This window comes from Anomaloglossus baeobatrachus, unplaced genomic scaffold, assembly GCF_048569485.1.
Source record: "Anomaloglossus baeobatrachus isolate aAnoBae1 unplaced genomic scaffold, aAnoBae1.hap1 Scaffold_2954, whole genome shotgun sequence".
In the NCBI taxonomy this organism is placed as follows: domain Eukaryota; kingdom Metazoa; phylum Chordata; class Amphibia; order Anura; family Aromobatidae; genus Anomaloglossus; species Anomaloglossus baeobatrachus.
In genome coordinates, this window is record NW_027442395.1 from 20001 (window position 1) to 41756 (window position 21756).

A 21756-nucleotide genomic window follows, 5' to 3' on the forward strand; every position below is an offset into this window, starting at 1 on the left:
AAATTCCCAGATGAGCATTTCATGGCCTCTAAGTCTCCGTACACCCACTAGGCGCTCTCTACTAAATGGTGTCCCTTGTTTGCAATATTTTCTTAAAAAGAAAAAAAAAATGTAACAATTGGTTAAAATGTCCGGTGTGCTCCTTTGAAGGGAGTCTGTCAGCAGGTTTTTGTTAGCTCATCTGACAGCAGCATGACGTAGGCACAGAGATCCTGAATCTAACAATGTAGTACTTAGATTACTGGGTGCAGCTGTTCTCACACAATCAAAGAAAGAAGTGTTAAGCATGTAGCTGAGCTGGGAGGGCTGCCCCCACCCACACCAGGCTCTCTGTAGAGATTGTATATTGGCTGTGAGATGCCAATCAGAGAAGGGGAGGACTTTTTGGACAGACGTGTGGGTGAGTTTCTAGTCCTGTAATGTTAATAACAGGGTAATAAAGCCATTAGATTACATAAACAATAGTGGTGTGTGTGTGTGTGTGTGTTAGTGTATATATATATATATACACAAATATATACACATATACACACACACACAAGTGAGAAACAGTTACTTTTTGGTTTTGTTTTAACCCTTACAACATGCTGTCATCAGCTTACATAGCGAAAACCTGCTGACAAATTCCCTTTGAAGATAGTACCATCTCGAATAGTGAAAGTCCCATGCAGAGACGCCGTTACAACCTTGGCGGAATAGGTCCCATTGGTATAACCTGTTTATATCTATGGATCAGAGGAAGGAAAACAATACAGCAATACTTCAAACACTGGCTCAGTTCCTACCTGGAAGTGCCTGTATGGTGTGGTAGTGCCTACAAATGTGGCAGATTATTGACGGTACCCACCCAAACTGGGAAGGCTTGTAAGCCAGGACACTTATTAAATGCACATACTTCTTAAAGGGATGGTCCGGGACTACTATACCGATGAGCCATCTTTAGGATATGTCATCAATATCAGATTAGTGGACGTCTGACTACCATACCTCATTAGATAAGGATATCTGTGGGACTACAGTTGTCAAAAATCAAAATGTTTGCAACTTTTTTTTCTTTTGTAAAAAGTGGCGTAAAACCCTTGATTGCCCCATATCGTCCTATAGTATGCTATAATGGGTCATGGGAAAATAGGAGAACCATGAACCAAGCGCTAGTGAGCATGTGCGAACACTGCTCCGTCTGACTTCTAGGCACATGCTCACTAGCACTTCACAGAGGGAAATTTTGGGGGCAATCATATTATTGTCATCTATAGCCATTCAATGCTTTTTTTTCCTGGGACAACCTTTGAGCCTATTGACTAATTACAAAACATACCTGCCCCATGGCTACTCCATCCTCTAGGCACATACACCTGAATGATACCCTCAGCATTATTGCTGTTGTATAACCTACAGGTTTTCCGCTTTTTCAGGTGCCCAACGCTACATAATTGGCGTCCAATGTAAAAATATAACCAAAAATTAAATTGCTTACAGCAAAGAAGGGCAGCAGTTGTATATCACTCAGGCCAAAAACTACTACTCTAGCAGGATGCATGTGTGATCAGCGCTCTATGCAAGCCATCAGTGTGCAGTTTTATCATCCAATCGCCCCCTCCATTTTTTGGAAGTGTGTGTGTGATTTGCTCCTCCTGCACCTGTGATGCCTCCACTTAGTGGGGGTTCAGCTGTATCCTGCTAGAGTAGTAGTTTTTGGGGTAGGCGATTTACAACTGCTGCCCTTTTTTTTTTTGCTGGAAGTAATTGCTTAATTTTTGGAAGATATTTATTCCTCTCTATGTTGCTATATATATATATATATATATATATATATATATATATATATATATATATATATATATATATATATATATATATATATATATATATATATATATATATATATATATATATATATATATATATATATATAGTAAAGGGACCTACAAGCATGAGGTTCCCGTGACGAGGGTTGTAGGCTTCCGTTTTATGGCCATAATACCAACTAAAACCTAATTTTTTTTGTACAGGATGCAGCCAGGCCCCTGTTAGGCCTTCATATTAGAGTTCATGTCCCTGTATGGTGCACAGATGAAGTACAGCTTGGCAGCCCGCCTGATCTAATAGTATGTGCTTCACCTAATAGGCTGCGGCCTTGTGACTGTGCATCTGAATATGTGAACAGCGCTCTATGCAATCCATCAGTCTGCAGTTTTACCATCCAGCAATCGCCCCCTCCATTTTTTGGAAGTGTGTGTGTGATTTGCTCCTCCTGCACCTGTGATGCCTCCACTTAGTAGTGGTTTAGCTGTATCCTGCTAGAGTATTAGTTTTTGGCCTGGGCAATTTACAACTGCTGCCCTTCTTTGTTGTAAGTTATTGGTTAATTTTTGGAGGATATTTATGCCTCTTTATGTTGCTACTTTTATATTTAGTGTAGGGACCTACAAGCATGGGGTCCCATGACGAGGGTTGTAGGCTTCTGTTTTATGGCCATAATACCAACTAAAACCTAATTTTTTTGTACAGGGTACAGCCAGGCCCCTGTTAGGCCTTGCATATTAGAGTTTTTGTCCCTGTATGATGCGCAGTGGAGTAGCTGCAACCTGCTAGAGAAGTCGTTTTTGGCCTGGGCGATTTACAACTGCTGCCCTTCTTTGTTGTAAGCTTTTGGTTAATTTTTGGAGGATATTTATTCCTCTTTATGTTGCTATTTTTATATATAATGTAGGGACCTACAAGCATGAGGTCCCGTGACGAGGGTTGTAGACTTCCGTTTTATGGCCATAATACCAACTAAAACCTCATTTTTTTGTATAGGATGCAGCCAGGCATACTGTTAGGCCTTGCATATTAGATTCCTGTCCCTGTATGATGCGCAGTAGAGTAGACGCATCCTGCTAGAGTAGTCGTTTTTGGCCTGGGCGATTTACAACTGCTGCCCTATGTTTGCTGTAAGTAATTGCTTAATTATTGGAGGATATTTATTCCTTTTTATGTTGCGATTTTTTATATATATATATATATATATATATATATATATATATATATATATATATATATATATATATATATATATATATATATAGTGTAAGGACCTACAAGCATGAGGAATATTTATTCCTCATATATATATATATATATATATATATATATATATATATATAAAATCTATATATCAACCTATCACTAGCAAGTGGTGTATTCCCTTCATGCTTTAAACATGCCTCTATTACACCCATCCTCAAAAAGCCCTCCCTTGACCCATCCTCTGTGTCAAACTATCGCCCCATATCCCTTCTCCCCTACGCCTCAAAACTACTGGAACAGCATGTCCATCTTGAATTGTCCTCATACCTCTCCTCCTGCTCCCTCTTTGACCGGCTTCAATCTGGCTTCCGACCACATCATTCTACCTAAACTGCCCTAACCAAAGTCACCAATGATCTACTAACCGCCAAAGCCAAGCGACACTACTCTATCCTCCTCCTCCTGGACCTGTCCTCTGCCTTCGACACAGTAGACCATTCCCTCCTACTACAGATTCTCTCATCTCTGGGCATCACAGACTTGGCCCTATCTTGGATTTCTTCATACCTAACCGACCGAACTTTCAGCGTCTCCCATTCTCACACCACTTCCTCATCTCGCCCCCTATCTGTTGGTGTCCCTCAAGGCTCAGTTCTTGGACCCCTGCTGTTCTCCATCTATACCTTCGGCTTGGGACAGCTCATAGTGTCCCACGGCTTCCAGTATCATCTCTATGCCGATGACACACAGATCTACCTCTCTGGACCTGACATTACCTCTCTACTAACCAAAATACCACAATGTCTGTCTGCTATTTCATCCTTCTTCTCTGCACGATTCCTAAAACTTAACATGGACAAAACAGAGTTCATTGTCTTTCCTCCTCCTCACTCATCTCCTCCAACAAGCCTTTCCATCAAACTTGATGGTTGCTCACTCACCCAAGTCTCACAAGCTCGTTGCCTTGGAGTGACCCTCGACTCTGCTCTATCCTTCAAGCCACACATCCAAGCCCTCTTCAACTCATGCCGATTACAACTCAAAAATATCTCCCGGATCCGTGCTTTTCTTAACCAAGAATCTGCAAAAACATTAGTGCATGCCCTCATCATCTCCCGCCTCGACTACTGCAACCTCCTGCTCTCTGGCCTCCCTTCCAACACTCTCGCACCCCTCCAATCTATCCTAAACTCTGCAGCCCGCTTAATCCACCTCTCCCCTCGCTACTCCCCAGCCTCGCCACTCTGCCAATCCCTTCACTGGCTTCCCATCGCCCAACGACTCCAGTTCAAAACATTAACCATGACATACAAAGCCATGCACAACCTGTCTCCTCCCTACATCTGTGACCTAGTCTCCCAGTACCTACCTGCACGCAACCTTAGATCCTCACAAGATCTCCTTCTCTGCTCCTCTCTTATATCCTCTTCCCACAATCGTGTACAAGATTTCTCCCGTGCATCCCCCCATACTCTGGAACGCTTTACCTCAGCACATCAGACTCTCCACTACCGTGGAAAGCTTCAAGAGGAACCTCAAGACCCACCTCTTCCAACAAGCCTACAACCTACAATAGCCCTCAGCCCAGTAGACCACTGCGCAACCAGCTCTGTCCTCACCTATTGTACCATCACCCATTCCCTGCAGACTGTGAGCCCTCGCGGGCAGGGTCCTCTCTCCTCCTATACCAGTCTGTCTTGTACTGTTAATGATTGTTGTACGTATACCCTCTTTCACTTGTAAAGCGCCATGGAATAAATGGCGCTATAATAATAAATAAAATAATAATAATATTATATATATATATATATATATATATATATATATTATATAAAATCTATATCTATATATCTATATAAAATCTATATATCTATATCTATATCTAGATATATCTATATATATATATATATATATATATATATATATATATACACATACACCATATAGTGTAGGGACCTACAAGCATGAGGAATATTTATTTTTCTTTATGTTCTATTTTTACAAAAATTTAATTGGATTAATCAGGACTATGATGGACTACGATGGAGGCTGTGTTATTTTTCTAGTGGTTCCTACCATATATGAAATTCTATATAGCATCAACATGGTAAAAAAAAAAAAGTTCTCCATTCACATGGAAATAACGTGAGGTCTCGGGGGAGCAGTTGTTATTTTTCTCTGTGCCGCCGTCAGACCAAAGGAGGGTGCGTCTCAAATACAAAAGAAAGATGTATTGCCCATTGACTAGAAGTCATCCCTTCCCAGCAAGCAGGACCTCTAAGCCCCGGTTGCAGGGTGGAAGCTCTATCTGTGAACCTTCTCATCTGTCAGTGTCAGATCTCCTGACAAGGTGCTTATTCACACACTCTCATTGCTATTCAATTTGCTCTTCCCTTCCAGCCATAAATCCAGGAGCCCCCATCAAGTTGGGATCATTTTTCACTTCTGTTCTTGGCTGCGAGGCCCGGTCTCCCGATGGCTCTTGCCTACTCTGTGGGACCCGGTTGCTGCCAATGTGTGAAGAGCTGATTTATGAATATGAAACGGAGTCGGTGTACGGGGAGCGGCGGCGGTCACCAGAGACTGACGGAACGCGTCCTCCAGCTACGCGCTTCCAAGTGGCTTTAATTGTATGCATGCATTTCATTACGAAGGCCTGGCCGGGCTGCTCGCCGCTGCCGACGAGCGGAGCAATCACGCAATCCTGCATCGTTTGCTGAAATCCAAATTTCTCCTTTGTCAGCACAAACACTTTAATTTGATGCTTTCACTCCTGAGTAAGCACGGAGTATCTCTTAAACCCCCTTGCGAGACATAAGAAAGCTTTCCATCAGCAAATGGACTCTGGTGTCAGTTATTATTTCATAATAACATACAAAACTGTTTTTTTTTTTTTTTTCCTCTTGCAAAAAAAAAAAAAAAAACAATAAAAAAAAAACCTGCTCACTCACCATTCATTTTCCGGTGGAGGCTGTAGAGCGGGACATCTTCTTGAAACATGGCAGGCAAATCCATCAATTATTTACAGAGTATGTAAAAGGACTTAGAAGCGCAGTTTGAGATTGGCACTAAGCCACGGCTACTGGGAACGCTCGCCATGAATATTAACGCCTTTCTCTTATGTTGTACAGGCGGCAGCAGGGAAAAGGTTAATTACAACCTCCATATTAAAAAAATAAAAAAAAAATTGGGAAAATTATGAATGAAACTTTGCTACCTTGTCTCAGCCTTAAAGACTGAGATTTAAGAAAGAAGGAGCCATCGTGACGTCTTAGCTTAGATCACACTTAATCCTGCCCTTTAAATGAATGAAACTTCTTTAATCTGGCATCTGATAATCTGAAAACACTACGTGAGATCTGATGGACCCCAATAGGCTTCCCTACCTTGTAAATAGGGGCCCTGTATCATTTTGATACATATTCCATACACCCATAGTTAAAGACCTTTGAGTCAAGCTGAGCGGTCACCCAGACTAGTCTCCTCTTATAATACAGGTGCTGGACGGTCTCCGGTTAATGATTGAGGAATCCGCTGACGGGTTGCCTTTAAAATGGAATGGTAAAAATGAGTTAAATACGATCTAAACAAATCTCTGAGCTCCCCTGATTCTGCAGCTCTTTTCCGCTTTGAGCTACGTCGCTCCATTGCAGAGATATTCACATTTGTTGCTTTTGGAGCGCAGCATGTGAAATCTCTGAGCTCCCCTGATTCTACTGCTCTTTTCAGTCTTGAGCTACGTCGCTCCATTGCAGAGATATTCACGTTTGCTGCTTTTGGAGCGCAGCATGTGAAATCTCTGAGCTCCCCTGATTCTGCCACTCTTTTCCGTCTTGAGCTGCGTTGTTCCACTGCAGAGATATTCACGTTTGTTGCTTTTGGAGCGCAGCATATGAAATCTCTGAGCTCCCCTGATTCTGCCACTCTTTCCCGTCTTGAGCTGCGTTGCTCCATTGCTGAAATATTCACGTTTGCTGCTTTTGGAGTGCGGTATGTGAAATCTCTGAGCTCCTCTGATTCTGTCGCTCTTTTCCATTTTGAGCTGCGTTGCTCCATTGTTGAGATATTCACGTTTGCTGTTTTTGGAGCGCGACATGTGAAATCTCTGAGCTCCTCTGATTCTGCTGCTCTTTTCAGTCTTGAGCTACGTCGCTCCATTGCAGAGATATTCACATTTGTTGCTTTTGGCGCGCCGCATGTGAAATCTGTTTGCACACCAACTGGGGTTTTAATCGCTCTTCTCAGGGTCATTCCCAGACGCTGCCAATCACAGAGCTGCAGCTGAACTAGCAATCTCAGACCTTGCCAAGCTATGATTGGTAACAACAGGGGGAGGGGTGAATGAGCATGCTCCTGAGCAGAGATTTCACATATTGCGCTCCATAATCAACAAATGCGAATAACTCTGCAATAGAACTACGCAGCATAAAATGGAAAAGCGGCAAAATTAGGGGAGTTCAGAGACTCTTCCAAGCTATTTATATCAAGTTCTTTGAGAACGACTGGCCCTCTTTAAAAGGAAATCAGTCAGCAGGTTTTTGCTATGTAATCCCAAGACAGCAGGAGATGGAGGCTGATACACACAGGTCAACAATGTATCATTTATTACTCTGCTGCTGTATACTTATAGTAAAAGTTATATTACACGGGATTATCAGAGTCCATACTATGATAAGCAGCTCTCTGTCTATACACATTGTACATACGGAGCGTAATGTGTAGCTCTGCTACATGCTAAATCTAAAAGCTCTGATTGTGTCAGAACGGCTGCACTCAGTAATCTAAATGATACATCGCTGGAATAAGGGTCTCAGCCCCTACAGACTGCTGCTCTCAGATGAGGTAGCAAAAACCTGCTGGCAGATTCCTTTTAACCCCTTAATGACCCATGACGTGCTATGAACGTTATGGATCATGCCCCTGCTTTGCAAGCCCGCATCCTTACCCACACATCATGGCTGATCTGATCACCCAACATGTCGCTCTAACAGCGGGAGATCAGCCCTTGGCTCTTAACCATTTAAATCCTGTTGTTAATCTCCGACAGTGGGATTTGAAGTGCACTGGCGAAGGAGGGGGGGGGGGGGGTTACGCCATTCTCCGTTCCCATCGGCGTTCCGATGCCGTGATCGTGGGGCGCCGAAGGATTGTCATAGCAGCTGGGGGTCCTGATGACCCCTGTCTCTGTCTGTCATGACCAATCCTCCTAAGAACGCTGGCTGCAAGCGACATTCATAGGAGATCGTGATTTCTGCTGTACAGAGTGATGCAATCGGATGATCACACCTTTAAGTCCCCCAAGGGGAATAGTACAAAAAAAAAAAAAAAAATATATATATATATATATATATATATATATATATATATATATATATATATATATATATATATATAAGAAATAAAAAAAAAGTTTTAAAAAATATGAATAAAGTTCCAATCGCCCCCTTTTTCTCTATTGATCATAAAACAATGAAAAAAATTACATATTTAGTCTCCCTGTGTTTGGAAATGTCCGATCTAACGAAATATAAACTACATGGAATAGAAAAATAAATGTCGTGGCTCTTTGAATAAGGAAGAGGAAAATACAAAAAACTAAAAAAAATTAAAAAATAAAAATAATTATAATAAAAATAAATAAAAATCACCAGTTTTTAAAGGGGTTAAGAGGGAAAGGCTCCCTTTAAAGTGGTATTCTGGTATTCAACTTCGCTCACATGTGCACTGGGGGGTGAGGGCCGGTGACATCAAATACCAATACCTAATGATTTAAGAAAAGCAGCTCCCGAATAGGAGCAACAAAGCTTCCCTACAGTTTACAGTATATACACCACAGATACAGAACCGTTTATTACAAGGTAATGGGCTCCATCCGCGACGACCTGTCCTCACAAACATGGCAGCATCACCACGATACCACCATGGGATGCTGCAGGTATTGCGTCGGCATACTCCTTGGATCATACAAGATCACTGCCTGCTATCCTGATATATTCCCATTAATAAACCAGAAATATCTGTAGGACCAGCCCCCCAAGCCGTCTATATGGACATTCAGGTCATAAAAAGCTGAATAAATTGATACCTTGATATCAATCTGATGTTTTATTGCAGAGAAATCTACATTTTTCTAAATATGTCAATGAGTTAAGATCTATGGGTTGGGTATAGATCTCCCTGAGAATAGGGGGAGTTATCAGTGTGAGACATGTAATGACTGACAGTCTGCTCTCCTGATCTATTTGTCTCACACTGGTAATGTCCACCTTTCATTTACATTAATCTCTAGAGGCAGATTCTCAGGGAGATCTATGTCGGGCCAATAGATCTTAACAGCTCATTTACATTAAAAAAAAAAAAAAAAAAAGACGATTTCTCTGAAATACGACATCAGAGCTCAGGTATCATTTTATTTAACTGTCTACAACCTACATGCCCATATAGACAGATTAGAAGGGTGGATCCTACTGACAGGTTCCCTTTAAAACAGTGTTTCCCAAACTCCAGTCCTCATGGCTCTCAACAGGACATGTTATCAGGATTTCCTTAGCATTGAACAGGTGATGGAATTCTTCTCAAGGCGTCACCGGTGCAATATAAAGGAAATCCTGAAAAAAATGACCTGTTGGAGTCCGTGAGGACCGGCGTTTGGGAAACACTGCTTTAAATACTTCAATGCCCCATTAAATCATTTCCGATAAGCTTGACCTTATCTATAACTGTGTTGTTGGGACCCTCTATGATTACTCCTGTCGAAGTGGAAATATATATTACACACACACACAATATATATATATATATATATATATATATATATATATATATATATATATATATATATAGTGTATAATATACACAATATTATATAAGATTTTGTGTGTATGTGTCTATGCATGTATGTATGTGTATATATATGTGTATGTCTGTAAAGTATGTGTATATATGTATATATATATATATATATATATATATATATATATATATATATATATATATATGGGTAAAATATATATGTATGTAAAATATATATATATGTATGTAAAATATATATATATGTATGTAAAATATATATATATATATATATATATATATATATATATGTAAAATATATATATATATATTTTACATATATATATATTTATGTATATATATATTTTACATATATATATATATATATTTATGTATATATATATTTTACATATATATATATTTTATATTAACAGAAATATATATATATATATATATATATATATATATATATATATATATAATTTCTGTTAATATAAAATATATATATATGTAAAATATAAATACATAAATATATATATATATTTTACATATATATATATATATATATATTTTACATACATATATTTTACATACATATATATATTTTACCCATATATATATATATATACATATATATATATATATATATATATATGGGTAAAATATATATATGTATGTAAAATATATGTATGTAAAATATATATATATATATATATATATATATATATATATATATTTTACATACATATATTTTACATACATATATATATTTTACCCATATATATATATATGGGTAAAATATATATATGTATGTAAAATATATGTATGTAAAATATATATATATATATATATATGTAAAATATATATATATATATTTATGTATATATATTTTACATATATATATTTTATATTAACAGAAATATATATATATATATATATATTCTGTTAATATAAAATATATATATATATGTAAAATATATATACATATATATATATATATATTTTACATACACATATATATATATATATATATATTTTACATACATATATGTATATATATTTTACATACATATATATATATTTTACCCATATATATATATATATATATATATATATATATATATATGTATATAATAGATATACACATACTTTACAGACATACACATATATATACACATACATACATGCATAGACACATACACACAAAATCTTAAATAATATTGTGTATATTATACACTATATATATATATATATATATATATATATATACACACATACACACACACACACACTTCATTTATCACACATACGCACATATACAAGTATACAGAGACATGCACCCACTTATTAGACTTCTAATACGATAGTAATGATATCTGGTATATCAGCTTCGCACTTTGCTGCACTCACTGTAGGGCCGGTAGCACTCTCCCACCTATGGAGCAGCAGTGCCCCCTCTGGTCACTTAGTATAATGTACAAGCAACAGGTATAAGAAGCAGAGGCCCGAACAAGTTCTGCACGTTTACGTTTTTAAGGTGGACTAGTCTTTTTTTTACTATAATATATAGCCAAATAATAGAACTTGAAATGTTTAAAACTGGATGAGAAGAGCAGACAGCGATGAGTGTATTCTGCAGAATATTTGGAAATTAAAAACACAGAATGTTCCCACATCTCCGTCCGCCGCTGATTGACAGAAGATAGAGGCTGTTGTCCATGACGTCCAGATCTGACGCATGGGCTGTGAGATCTTCGGCAGGCGGCATAGATGGCATCACAGACAGCAGCCTCTGTCCTCTTTTATTCGAGGATAAAACTACAAAAAGAAGCGCTGATAGGGTCTACACGTAGGTTTACGCGTTTCAAGGTATGAAACCTCTTCCTCGGGACCACTGTTGATATTCTGGTCCTGGGGAAGAAGTTTCATACCTCGAAACGTGTAGCCCTATGGAATAAAATATTTATTATTTAATCAACAATTCTATATGATTTCTGGCAAATGCCGGTGTTAACCCCTTCTCCTCTCATGCTTTTAAGACTCTTTTATTCGAGGAGAAGAGGAGCGAGTCGGTGGGTCAATCGTAATCTTAGGATGAGAACAGCAATGATCGGCTCTATACATTGCAGATAATCCTCCCCGGCTGCAGAAGATTCGAGAGATTCCAAAAATGCCCGGGTAAAGGGAAAAAATAAAGACTAATTAGCATTCCTAACTCATTAATGACAGGACACCTTGCCGGCATCAGCATTATTTTCTATAGCGCCACATCCTTCTATCATCCTGGCACCTTACGCAGCACATCTCCGGCGCCCACATAGCCTAATTATCTGCGCGGGGTAAGACATTGTGCGTCCTACTAAATGCAAAAAAAAAAAAGAAGAGGCTCTTCACGACTTCAGAAGTTGCGAGCTATGACAAGATAGTAGGAAACTAATGTGACGATACCAGCCCCCGTGATTTGTAAGAAAAGCCCATAAATTGGAGGGGTTTTAAGACATTAGAGCAGTTAGGGATCTAGCGTTAGAGATACGCCTTGATGTTGGCTGTTGGGCTCACATAAAACTGGCCATTTTTATATGCAAAGTATCTCAATTTTTGTGTATATTCTTAGTAGTAATGTCTGTTCACATTCCTATATTCATTGGTAACATATCTTAGCATTTCAATCAGTACATCTGTGTTTTATTAACATAGCGCATGCTCAGTATGCACCTGTTCACACTTCCATGGTACGAAACACCATCAGTCTTTTTCCATGTAAGAAAAGAAGTGGTAAAAGATTCTCCGCTAAGAACGTGCAGAGAAAAGCAAAACCAGACAAAATGAGAAGAAGAAAACCTAAGACGTATAGGGCTTATAACATTGGGTGAGAAGAGAGGGGGGGGGGAAGCAATATAAAAAGTGGAATTTGCAGGAGTGACGTGAATATTCGATGCATCCAGGATTATTTTCAATAAGTGTCATGTTCTGTATTGGAGCGGTTCCTGGACAGATTCTGCCTTAATACCAGGGCTGTGGAGTCGGAGTCGTGGAGTCGGAGTCGGAGCTCATTTTGGTGGAGTCGGAGTCGGAGTCGGTATAAAATGCACCGACTCCGACTCCTAAAATATATAATAAATTGGGGACAGGAGTGCAATGCAGAATGTGCTGAATATTTTACTAAATAACAACATTTAGTATAATGCTTATATTTAAGTGAAAAATTTATTGTAGTACAATGTGAACATCAGACATTTAATTGTTTTTATGATACAATAATCAAGATATTTGGATAGAACATAAAATATTTATTGGAATACAACTTTAGAACACAAAAAAACTAATAAATTGTAAATATGTAATATATATAATATATATATATATACAGAGTATATACACACACACACAAGATATATATGTAATCTACTGTATATTACATAGTGTATTACATATTTACAATTTATTACAGTTTTTTGTGTTCTAAAGTTGTATTCCAATAAATATATTTTATGTTCTATCCAAATATCTTGATTATTGTATCATAAAAATTATTAAATGTCTGATGTTCACATACACATATTCATGTACTACAATAAATTTTTCACCTAACTATAAGCAATATATGTAGGAGTCGGAGTCGGAGCCGGAGTCGGAGCCGGAGTCGGAGTCGGTGCAAGAGAATTTGAGGAGTCGGAGTCGGAGTCGAAGGTTTGGCTTACCGACTCCACAGCCCTGCTTAATACTATAAGGAAAAGCACGACTGATATATTACGGAGCATTTTCTAACCAATATTACAAAAAAAGTCATAAGTCCTGAACATGTGATGAGACCCTAAATGTGTGAAGAGACCCTCAGGACTTTTCAGTAAAAGGGAATCTGTCACGTGCATTATGCACCCAGAACCAAGAGCAGTTCTGGGTGCATATTGCTGATCCCTGCCTAACCGTCCCTGTATCTAGTAGCATAGATAAAGAGATCTATACAAAAAGTATTTCTAAAGATCATTTATGATATGCTAATGAGCGCAGGGACTAGTCGCAAGGGCGTTACTTCCCTTGGCTAGTTGGCCTCCTTATCATATAAGTAAGCCCCTGTGGGTGTGCTATCATACTAATGAACGTGCAGGGTCAGAGGATGATCTCTCTCACCTCTCCGCTGCCACCGCACCATACACTGGATTTCAGCTCAGTGCGCATGATCCCAGGCTTCCATTCATGCGCACTATGAAGCCGGGTGTACATGTTCCGGCTTCAAACTGGTTAGTGCACATGACCCTATGGCCAAGTTTCTGAGTTGGTGCAACAGACACAGGTACGCACGTCACTGCCAATGATTACGCTGAGCCGTGGGCATTGAATAGTATGTTAGCACGTCCCTATGAGCGTGCTAACATGCTAAGAGGGCAAAATGAGCGCATGAACTAACGCCCTTGTGACTAGTCCTCAGGAACATTAGCATATCATAAAGGATCTTTAGAAATACTTTTTCTAAAGATCCCGTTATCTATGCTAGTGTATACAAGGACAGTTAGGCAGAGATTAGCAATATGCACCCAGAACTGCTCGTGGTTCTGGGTGTGTACTGGACCTGACAAGTTCCCTTTAAAGAGGATTTCCGATGATATTTCTTCACAATTCTCCCCTTTCTCCCAATTGCGTGGGCCCCCTTCTGCTGGCGGCGCGTGGGCCCCCTTCTGCTGGCGGCGCGTGGGCCCCCTTCTGCTGGCGGCGCGTGGGCCCCCTTCTGCTGGCGGCGCGTGGGCCCCCTTCTGCTGGCGGCGCGTGGGCCCCCTTCTGCTGGCGGCGCGTGGGCCCCCTTCTGCTGGCGGCGCGTGGGCCCCCTTCTGCTGGCGGCGCGTGGGTCCCCTTCTGCTGGCGGCGCGTGGGCCCCCTTCTGCTGGCGGCGCGTGGGCCCCCTTCTGCTGGCGGCGCGTGGGCCCCCTTCTGCTGGCGGCGCGTGGGCCCCCTTCTGCTGGCGGCGCGTGGGCCCCCTTCTGCTGGCGGCGCGTGGGCCCCCTTCTGCTGGCGGCGCGTGGGCCCCCTTCTGCTGGCGGCGCATGGGCCCCTTCTGCTGGCGGCGCATGGGCCCCTTCTGCTGGCGGCGCATGGGCCCCTTCTGCTGGCGGCGCATGGGCCCCTTCTGCTGGCGGCTCATGGGCCCCTTCTTTGCCTGCATTATGCGCTCTCCTGTGCTGCTAATAGAAACTGCCTTGCTTCTGCAGCATCCGAGGACGGGCACCTAGGCCCTGTCACATCCAGCTCTATAGCAAAGAGCTTGTAAGCACTGCGCTCCTTGCCTAGGAAACCGGCCACCACTGCAGCAGTAGCCAGTTACATTGGCAAAAAGCAGTGACCAAAAGTGAAAAAATCCCTGCAGTCTTTAAATGGAGAGTATTTTTAATAAGAGGAAAATTGCAAAGCTGCACGTAAATTCAATTCACCCATTTAGGATAATGAGAAAACCTAATAGAATAACTACCGCCACTTGGTTACTGTTTATACGGCACATAATTGTCTTCCAGAGCGACGCACCCTTCTATAAAGATAATTAAATAGCCATTTTATCAGTCCCATAGAAGTGGATAAAGAGAGTTGTACAATAAGTGACCCTCACAGTGCTGGGGATCAGTGGGGGTCCCCAAAGAAAGGCATTTTTTCACCTATCCATATACTATATTCCGTCTGTAGAAATCCTTAGAAGCAAAATCAAGTATCTAGGCGTCCTCGTCTGGACTATATGAGCCTGACTAGTCTTCTGTGCATCTCGTTCCCCATCAGCTGTCAGTAACTATTCATCCACTTAATATGTAGTCGGCCATTCATTTTATTAATCTTCTAAGACAGCATGAAACTACTAAAAAGAAAATGAAAAAAAAAAAAAAAAAAAAGGAAGAAATGTAGCAAAAACTAATTTTTTTAAATGAGATCTAGACTCATCTCCACCCAAATTGTAATTAGACACTAAAAAATAAATAAATAATAAAAAGATAATTACGCCGAATCTTCTATGTATAGAAATAAGAAAATCACTGATCATCAACACAAAGTCAGGACGGCAGGAAAGTCACAAAACGTGTTCCGTTGTACAACAGCATCACCTAGTGGAGAGATTGGGTATTGCACAGCCAGAAAAACTAAAACCATGGGAAACTAGTAGTTTTGGGGTTTTTTGGGACCTGTAATTATTGTCGGAGATGTGCACAACCTTTTACAAACTAAATTCATAAGATAAAGACATTGTATGTGCAGAACCAACTTTATACGGACTTACACAAGTCATTTAAAGGGGATATCCAAGAACATTTTTTTTTTAACCCATGGATTCCATGATGTAAAAAGGAAAGCAATCACTCATTGAGGATGCTTAAGTAGTTGTCTGAAGACCGACTGTCAAGCACAGTGATTGGCTGCAGTGGTCACGTATTCTGTAGTGGTGACATCACCATTCCAGCCTATCAATAAAAACCGGAAGGAGCCAACATAGCTTTACTTACCCATTGTGACGTATGGAAGTTTGTCAGTGGAGCCATGAGGATATATGCTGTATAGGTGAGGGCCGCTGCAGTCAACGCCTCCTAGAACAAGGGCGGCACCGATGTAACCTTGGTACCTGTCAATGGATAGAAAACATACATTATACCACAATCTCATCCAGTGATGACATAGAAAGGTTTACTATACATGGAAAGTAATACTGGAGACATGTGTATCATTGACTTCTGGCTTATTTATATAGCACCCGGCTCCTCTCCACGCCGCCTGTCTTTACTAACATTTGTAGTGGTAAAGATCTCACTGATACCAGCGCAGTTCTGTACTAGGAGCCACCGGTAAAACAAGCCAATAAATAGAAATCTGCCCCAGCCAAGTACAGTGCCGAGCCGGACGTCGCCAAGCACAGTGCCGAGCCGGACGTCGCCAAGCACAGTGCCGAGCCGGACGTCGCCAAGCACAGTGCCGAGCCGGACGTCGCCAAGCACAGTGCCGAGCCGGACGTCGCCAAGCACAGTGCCGAGCCGGACGTCGCCAAGCACAGTGCCGAGCCGGACGTCGCCAAGCACAGTGCCGAGCCGGACGTCGCCAAGCACAGTGCCGAGCCGGACGTCGCCAAGCACAGTGCCGAGCCGGACGTCGCCAAGCACAGTGCCGAGCCGGACGTCGCCAAGCACAGTGCCGAGCCGGACGTCGCCAAGCACAGTGCCGAGCCGGACGTCGCCAAGCACAGTGCCGAGCCGGACGTCGCCAAGCACAGTGCCGAGCCGGACGTCGCCAAGCACAGTGCCGAGCCGGACGTCGCCAAGCACAGTGCCGAGCCGGACGACGCCAAGCACAGTGCCGAGCCGGACGTCGCCAAGCACAGTGCCGAGCTGGATGTCGTAAAAGCACAATGCCGAGCCGGACGTCACGAAGCACAATGCTGAGCCGGATGTTGCTAAGCACAATGCCGAGCGTCAGATGGAGTATTGTAAAGCAACCAGCCCCAGTGTGGTTTTAATTATTGCCGGGTCCTAACTGACCACATATTTGTAGACTTTTAATCCAGGAGAGGCAAAAAATAGGATGGAGGCCCATCAAAGTAAGGTCACCTTGCCGCGGTCGATGGGCTTACATGAACTGGCCAATTTGTCTGCTAAGAACCTTAATTTTTCTAAGTATATTCCATATAGCATTAATGCAGTTTAGATGTCACATTATGTTTGCTTATAGTTTGGCTCTAACAGAGTTGCTGCAGTACTCTTTTGTTTCATCTGTTGGAGGAGAACGGTACCTGCCTAACTGCATTGTGCCCGCTGGTAAGATTCATGGAGCAGGGATAATACTATGTTGGTGTTTTTCAGGGGTTGGCCTTGGCCCCTTAGTTCCAGTGAAGGGAAACCTTAATACTTTAGCAAAAGAAATTGTGGACAATTGCAGCTTCCACGTTTGTAGGACCAGTTTGGGGAATACCCTTTCTGGTTCCACATGACTGTATCCAGTGCAGAAGAAGATCTATAAAGTCATGATTGGTTTAATTTAGTATTTAAGAACATAACCGGACCTCAACCCCCATTCTGATCCTGACTGACAGGTCTCCCATGTGTGTATATAGGAAAAGTCCTGTCAATCAACAAGGGCAGGGCAGGTAGAGGGCGATCGGTTCTTCAATGTGAAAGCCCGCAGTGTTTCAGGGCACACATACCTGGCTATGGCTACAACAATAGGCTCCGATTCCTGCAATACCAATCTAATGAAAGGTTTCCCTTACGTAGGATGGGATGTCACAAAAGCTCCTCCAGATGTAATGTGTCCCAATACTTTTGTCCATTCAGCGTATATCAATAATGGACACACAAGATAACGCTGACTGGACTATTGTCTTTTTCGGCTTTTTACGCCAGCTGTAGCGCTACACGTTCAGCTTTTTCTGCAAGCTTCAGCACAGCGCCACTTCCTCAGCTTTATCCGGCAGCCGCAGTGTCACTCGCTCAACTTTATCCGGCGGCGTCACTCGCTCAATTTTATCTGGCGGCGTCACTCGCTCAATTTTATCCGGTGTCGTCACTCGCTCAATTTTATCTGGCGGCGTCACTCGCTCAACTAAATCCGGCAGCGGCGTCACTCGCTCAACTAAATCCGGCAGCGGCGGCCCCACTCGCTCGGCTCTTTTCCGGCAGCCGCGGCCCCACTCGCTCGGCTATTTTCCGGCAGCCGCGGCCCCCACTCGCTCGGCTCTTTTCAGGCAGCCGCGGCCCCCACTCGCTCGGCTCTTTTCAGGCAGCCGCGGCCCCCACTCGCTCGGCTCTTTTCCGGCAGCCGCGGCCCCCACTCGCTCGGCTCTTTTCCGGCAGCCGCGGCCCCCACTCGCTCGGCTCTTTTCCGGCAGCCGCGGCCCCCACTCGCTCGGCTCTTTTCCGGCAGCCGCGGCCCCCACTCGCTCGGCTCTTTTCCGGCAGCCGCGGCCCCACTCGCTCGGCTCTTTTCCGGCAGCCGCGGCCCCCACTCGCTCGGCTCTTTTCCGGCAGCCGCGGCCCCACTCGCTCGGCTCTTTTCCGGCAGCCGCGGCCCCACTCGCTCGGCTCTTTTCCGGCAGCCGCGGCCCCACTCGCTCGGCTCTTTTCCGGCAGCCGCGGCCCCACTCGCTCGGCTCTTTTCCGGCAGCCGCGGCCCCATTCGCTCGGCTCTTTTCCGGCAGCCGCGGCCCCACTCGCTCGGCTCTTTTCAGGCAGCCGCGGCCCCACTCGCTCTGCTGTTTGCTGACAGCCGCGGGCCTCGCTCACTCGGCTCTTTTCAGGCAGCCGTGGCCCCACTCGCTCGGCTCTTTTCCGGCAGCCGCGGCCCCCACTCGCTCGGCTCTTTTCCGGCAGCCGCAGTCCCACTCGCTCGGCTTTTTTCGGGAGCCCACTTTGGAATATATGTAGCAGTGGTCAGTTCTCAGTTATCCTATAAGAACCCCTTTAAATACTAACCTATATCAGCAACAATAACTGTCAGAGAACAGCTTAAAGCTAATTTTTGGAAGCTTTTCACTAGTCCCAAGTCTACCAAACCTGCACTCCTAACTTTTACTCCCCCTCCCCCACCCCAAAGCCTTTCCCTTTTATCCGACAGCTGAGATGTTAAACTGCGTATAAAGATGTACGCCGACACTCCTCTTGACTAAATGAGACGGCAGCTTTGTCTTTATAAAGCGGATTTCTCGGCTGTGTAAACGGCACAAAGCTCCCTTTTATTTGACACCTTTTGCCAACTTGCTAAAACTAAAAAGTAGTCCAATGTAATTGATTTGCGAAAAAAGTCTGATGCTTGACACTAAGCCAGAGGCAGAAGCCCAGATCTCCGCTCCTTAAAACTTTAAAATGATGTACACTCTCCTATTTGCTTTCACGCGGTGATGTATGGCGTCTGCCTAGAGCTGCTGAAAATTCCTTGCAGAATTAAACTGTTCCGCTGCTCCGCTCGGTATAAATATTTCATGGCGGAGCTGCCATGCAGAGCCTTCTCTCCTGCTTGCTTTTCCTTGTCAGACAAATGAACACAATGAGGAGCGATTCAATCTCGGGCGCCGGCGACGCTTCAACATTCCTGTAAAAAAAGTGACGCTTTAGAACAATGGCTGACAGGACGCAGCCCCGAGAACGGGAAACAATATCATTTGTCAACACAGTGTGAATCCTGCCTCCTGTTCGGTGGGGTCTAAGCTGTTCTCCCCGATGGTTGTCAGCTCCAAAGTTTGCCGAGTGCTGCTTGTACAAGCTGTCGGGATGCGGCTCAGCCCGCGGAGCGTGACAATAAAAGGTTAGCGCTGCAAGGCGGCACTGGTCGCTCGGCAGGACTAGTCACGAGGCGGTATAAAAGACGAGATCAGGAACAACCTGCAGCCAAAAATCCATCTTGCCATCTCTTTGTCACTCCGTCATCCTGGCTTTAAAGGGAACCGGTCACCACTTTTTTGGCCTATAAAGCTGCGGCCACCACCACCGGGCTCTTATATACAGCATTCTAACATGCTGTGTATATATAAGAGCCCAGGCCGCTGTGACAACATAAAAAACACTTTATAATACTCACCTAACGGTCACGCGGTGGGCCTTATGGGAGTCTCCGTTCTCTGGTGCCGGCGCCTCCTCTTTCAGCCATCTTTGTCCATATGGGCGTCTACGTCATATACACGTGCCGGTCATGTGCAGGCGCACTACAATACTTTGATCTGCCCGGGCGGTTGGGCATATGGGCATCTCCGTTGTCCGGTGTCGGCGCCTCCTCTTTTGGCCATCTTCATCCATATGGGCGTCTACGTCATACACAATCGCCGATCCTGCGCAGGCACACTACAATACTTTGATCTGCCCTGCTCAGGACAGATCAAAGTGCGGCTGCGCAGGACCTCAATACCGGTTAGTGTGGATGACGTCAGATCCGCCATGCACTGCGGCTACAGAAGAAGGAGAACAAAGATGGCCAAAAGAGGCGGCGACGCCCATATGGCCAACCGCGTGACCATTAGGTAAGTATTATAAAGTGTTTATGTTCTCACAGCGGCCTGGGCGCTTATATACAGCATGTTAGAATGCTGTATATAAGAGCCTGGTGGTGGTGGCCGCAGCTTATAGGGCAAAAAAGTGGTGACAGGTTCCCTTTAAAGGTGTTGTCTACTAAACAACATATCCTTGGTATGATTAGGCTACACATGCACGCTGCAATGTTGTCACCAAAAATGCAGTTTGTTCCAGAGAGCCTGGAAAAGTAAAAAAAAAAAAAAAAAAAAAAAAAAATGCTTGCAATTATGGTGTATTTTTGTTGCGTTTTCGACAACTCTGATTTGTTGTGTTTTTGTGAAAAATAGCGATGGATAGCCCGGACTGTAAAGTCTGACCCCTGCAGGTTCAATGGCACCCAAGTGATGGGCCAGGGCCGGAATTCCAAAGACATTCCAGGTATTTATCCGAATCGGGCACCCGGGAAAATAAAAGAAAAAATAAATGTAAAAATAAAGAATAAAAAAAAATTAAAAATATAAAGTTAAAAAAAAAAGAAAAAAAAGAATAATAAAGTAAAAATAAAGAATAAAAAAAAAAAACAAACAAAGCAAGCGCACTATACTTACCAAGTCTCCGGCGCAGCTGTAACTGCTCCCACGGCCACTCATTAGGCTCATACATATTCACTGCCTCCCCGTCCCAGCGGCGTCTGGGATTGGTTGCAGTCAGACAGCGCCCCCAGCCTGTGTGACAGCGTGTCTGATGCTTCCAATCATAGACCCGGTCTGCAAGTCTATAGCGTACAGTAAAAAAAAAATGGCGTACAGTCCCCCCCATATTAGGATACTCAGTACAGATAAAGCCACGGCTGCAGCCCCCAGCCCTGCGCTTATCTTGGCTGGGTATCAAAATAAGAGGAACCGCATGTTTTTTTCTTTTGTTTTTTAATTATTTAAACAATTAAAAACAAAACAAAAAAAAAAAAATGGCGTGTGGTTCCCCCCCTCCCCCCAAT

The 21756-nt window shown here is 42.9% G+C and overlaps 1 protein-coding gene across 1 annotated transcript in view; it reads right to left on the reverse strand.

Annotated features, from left to right (window-relative positions):
- The window catches only part of LOC142267560 (proteasome subunit beta type-7-like), a 43385-nt gene that overhangs the window by 6615 nt on the left and 15014 nt on the right, over positions 1 to 21756 (reverse strand). Inside the window, exon 5 of the mRNA XM_075332334.1 lies at positions 16278 to 16393. Coding sequence (XP_075188449.1) covers positions 16278 to 16393 — 116 coding nt within the window. The remainder of the gene's footprint in view (positions 1 to 16277; positions 16394 to 21756) is intronic.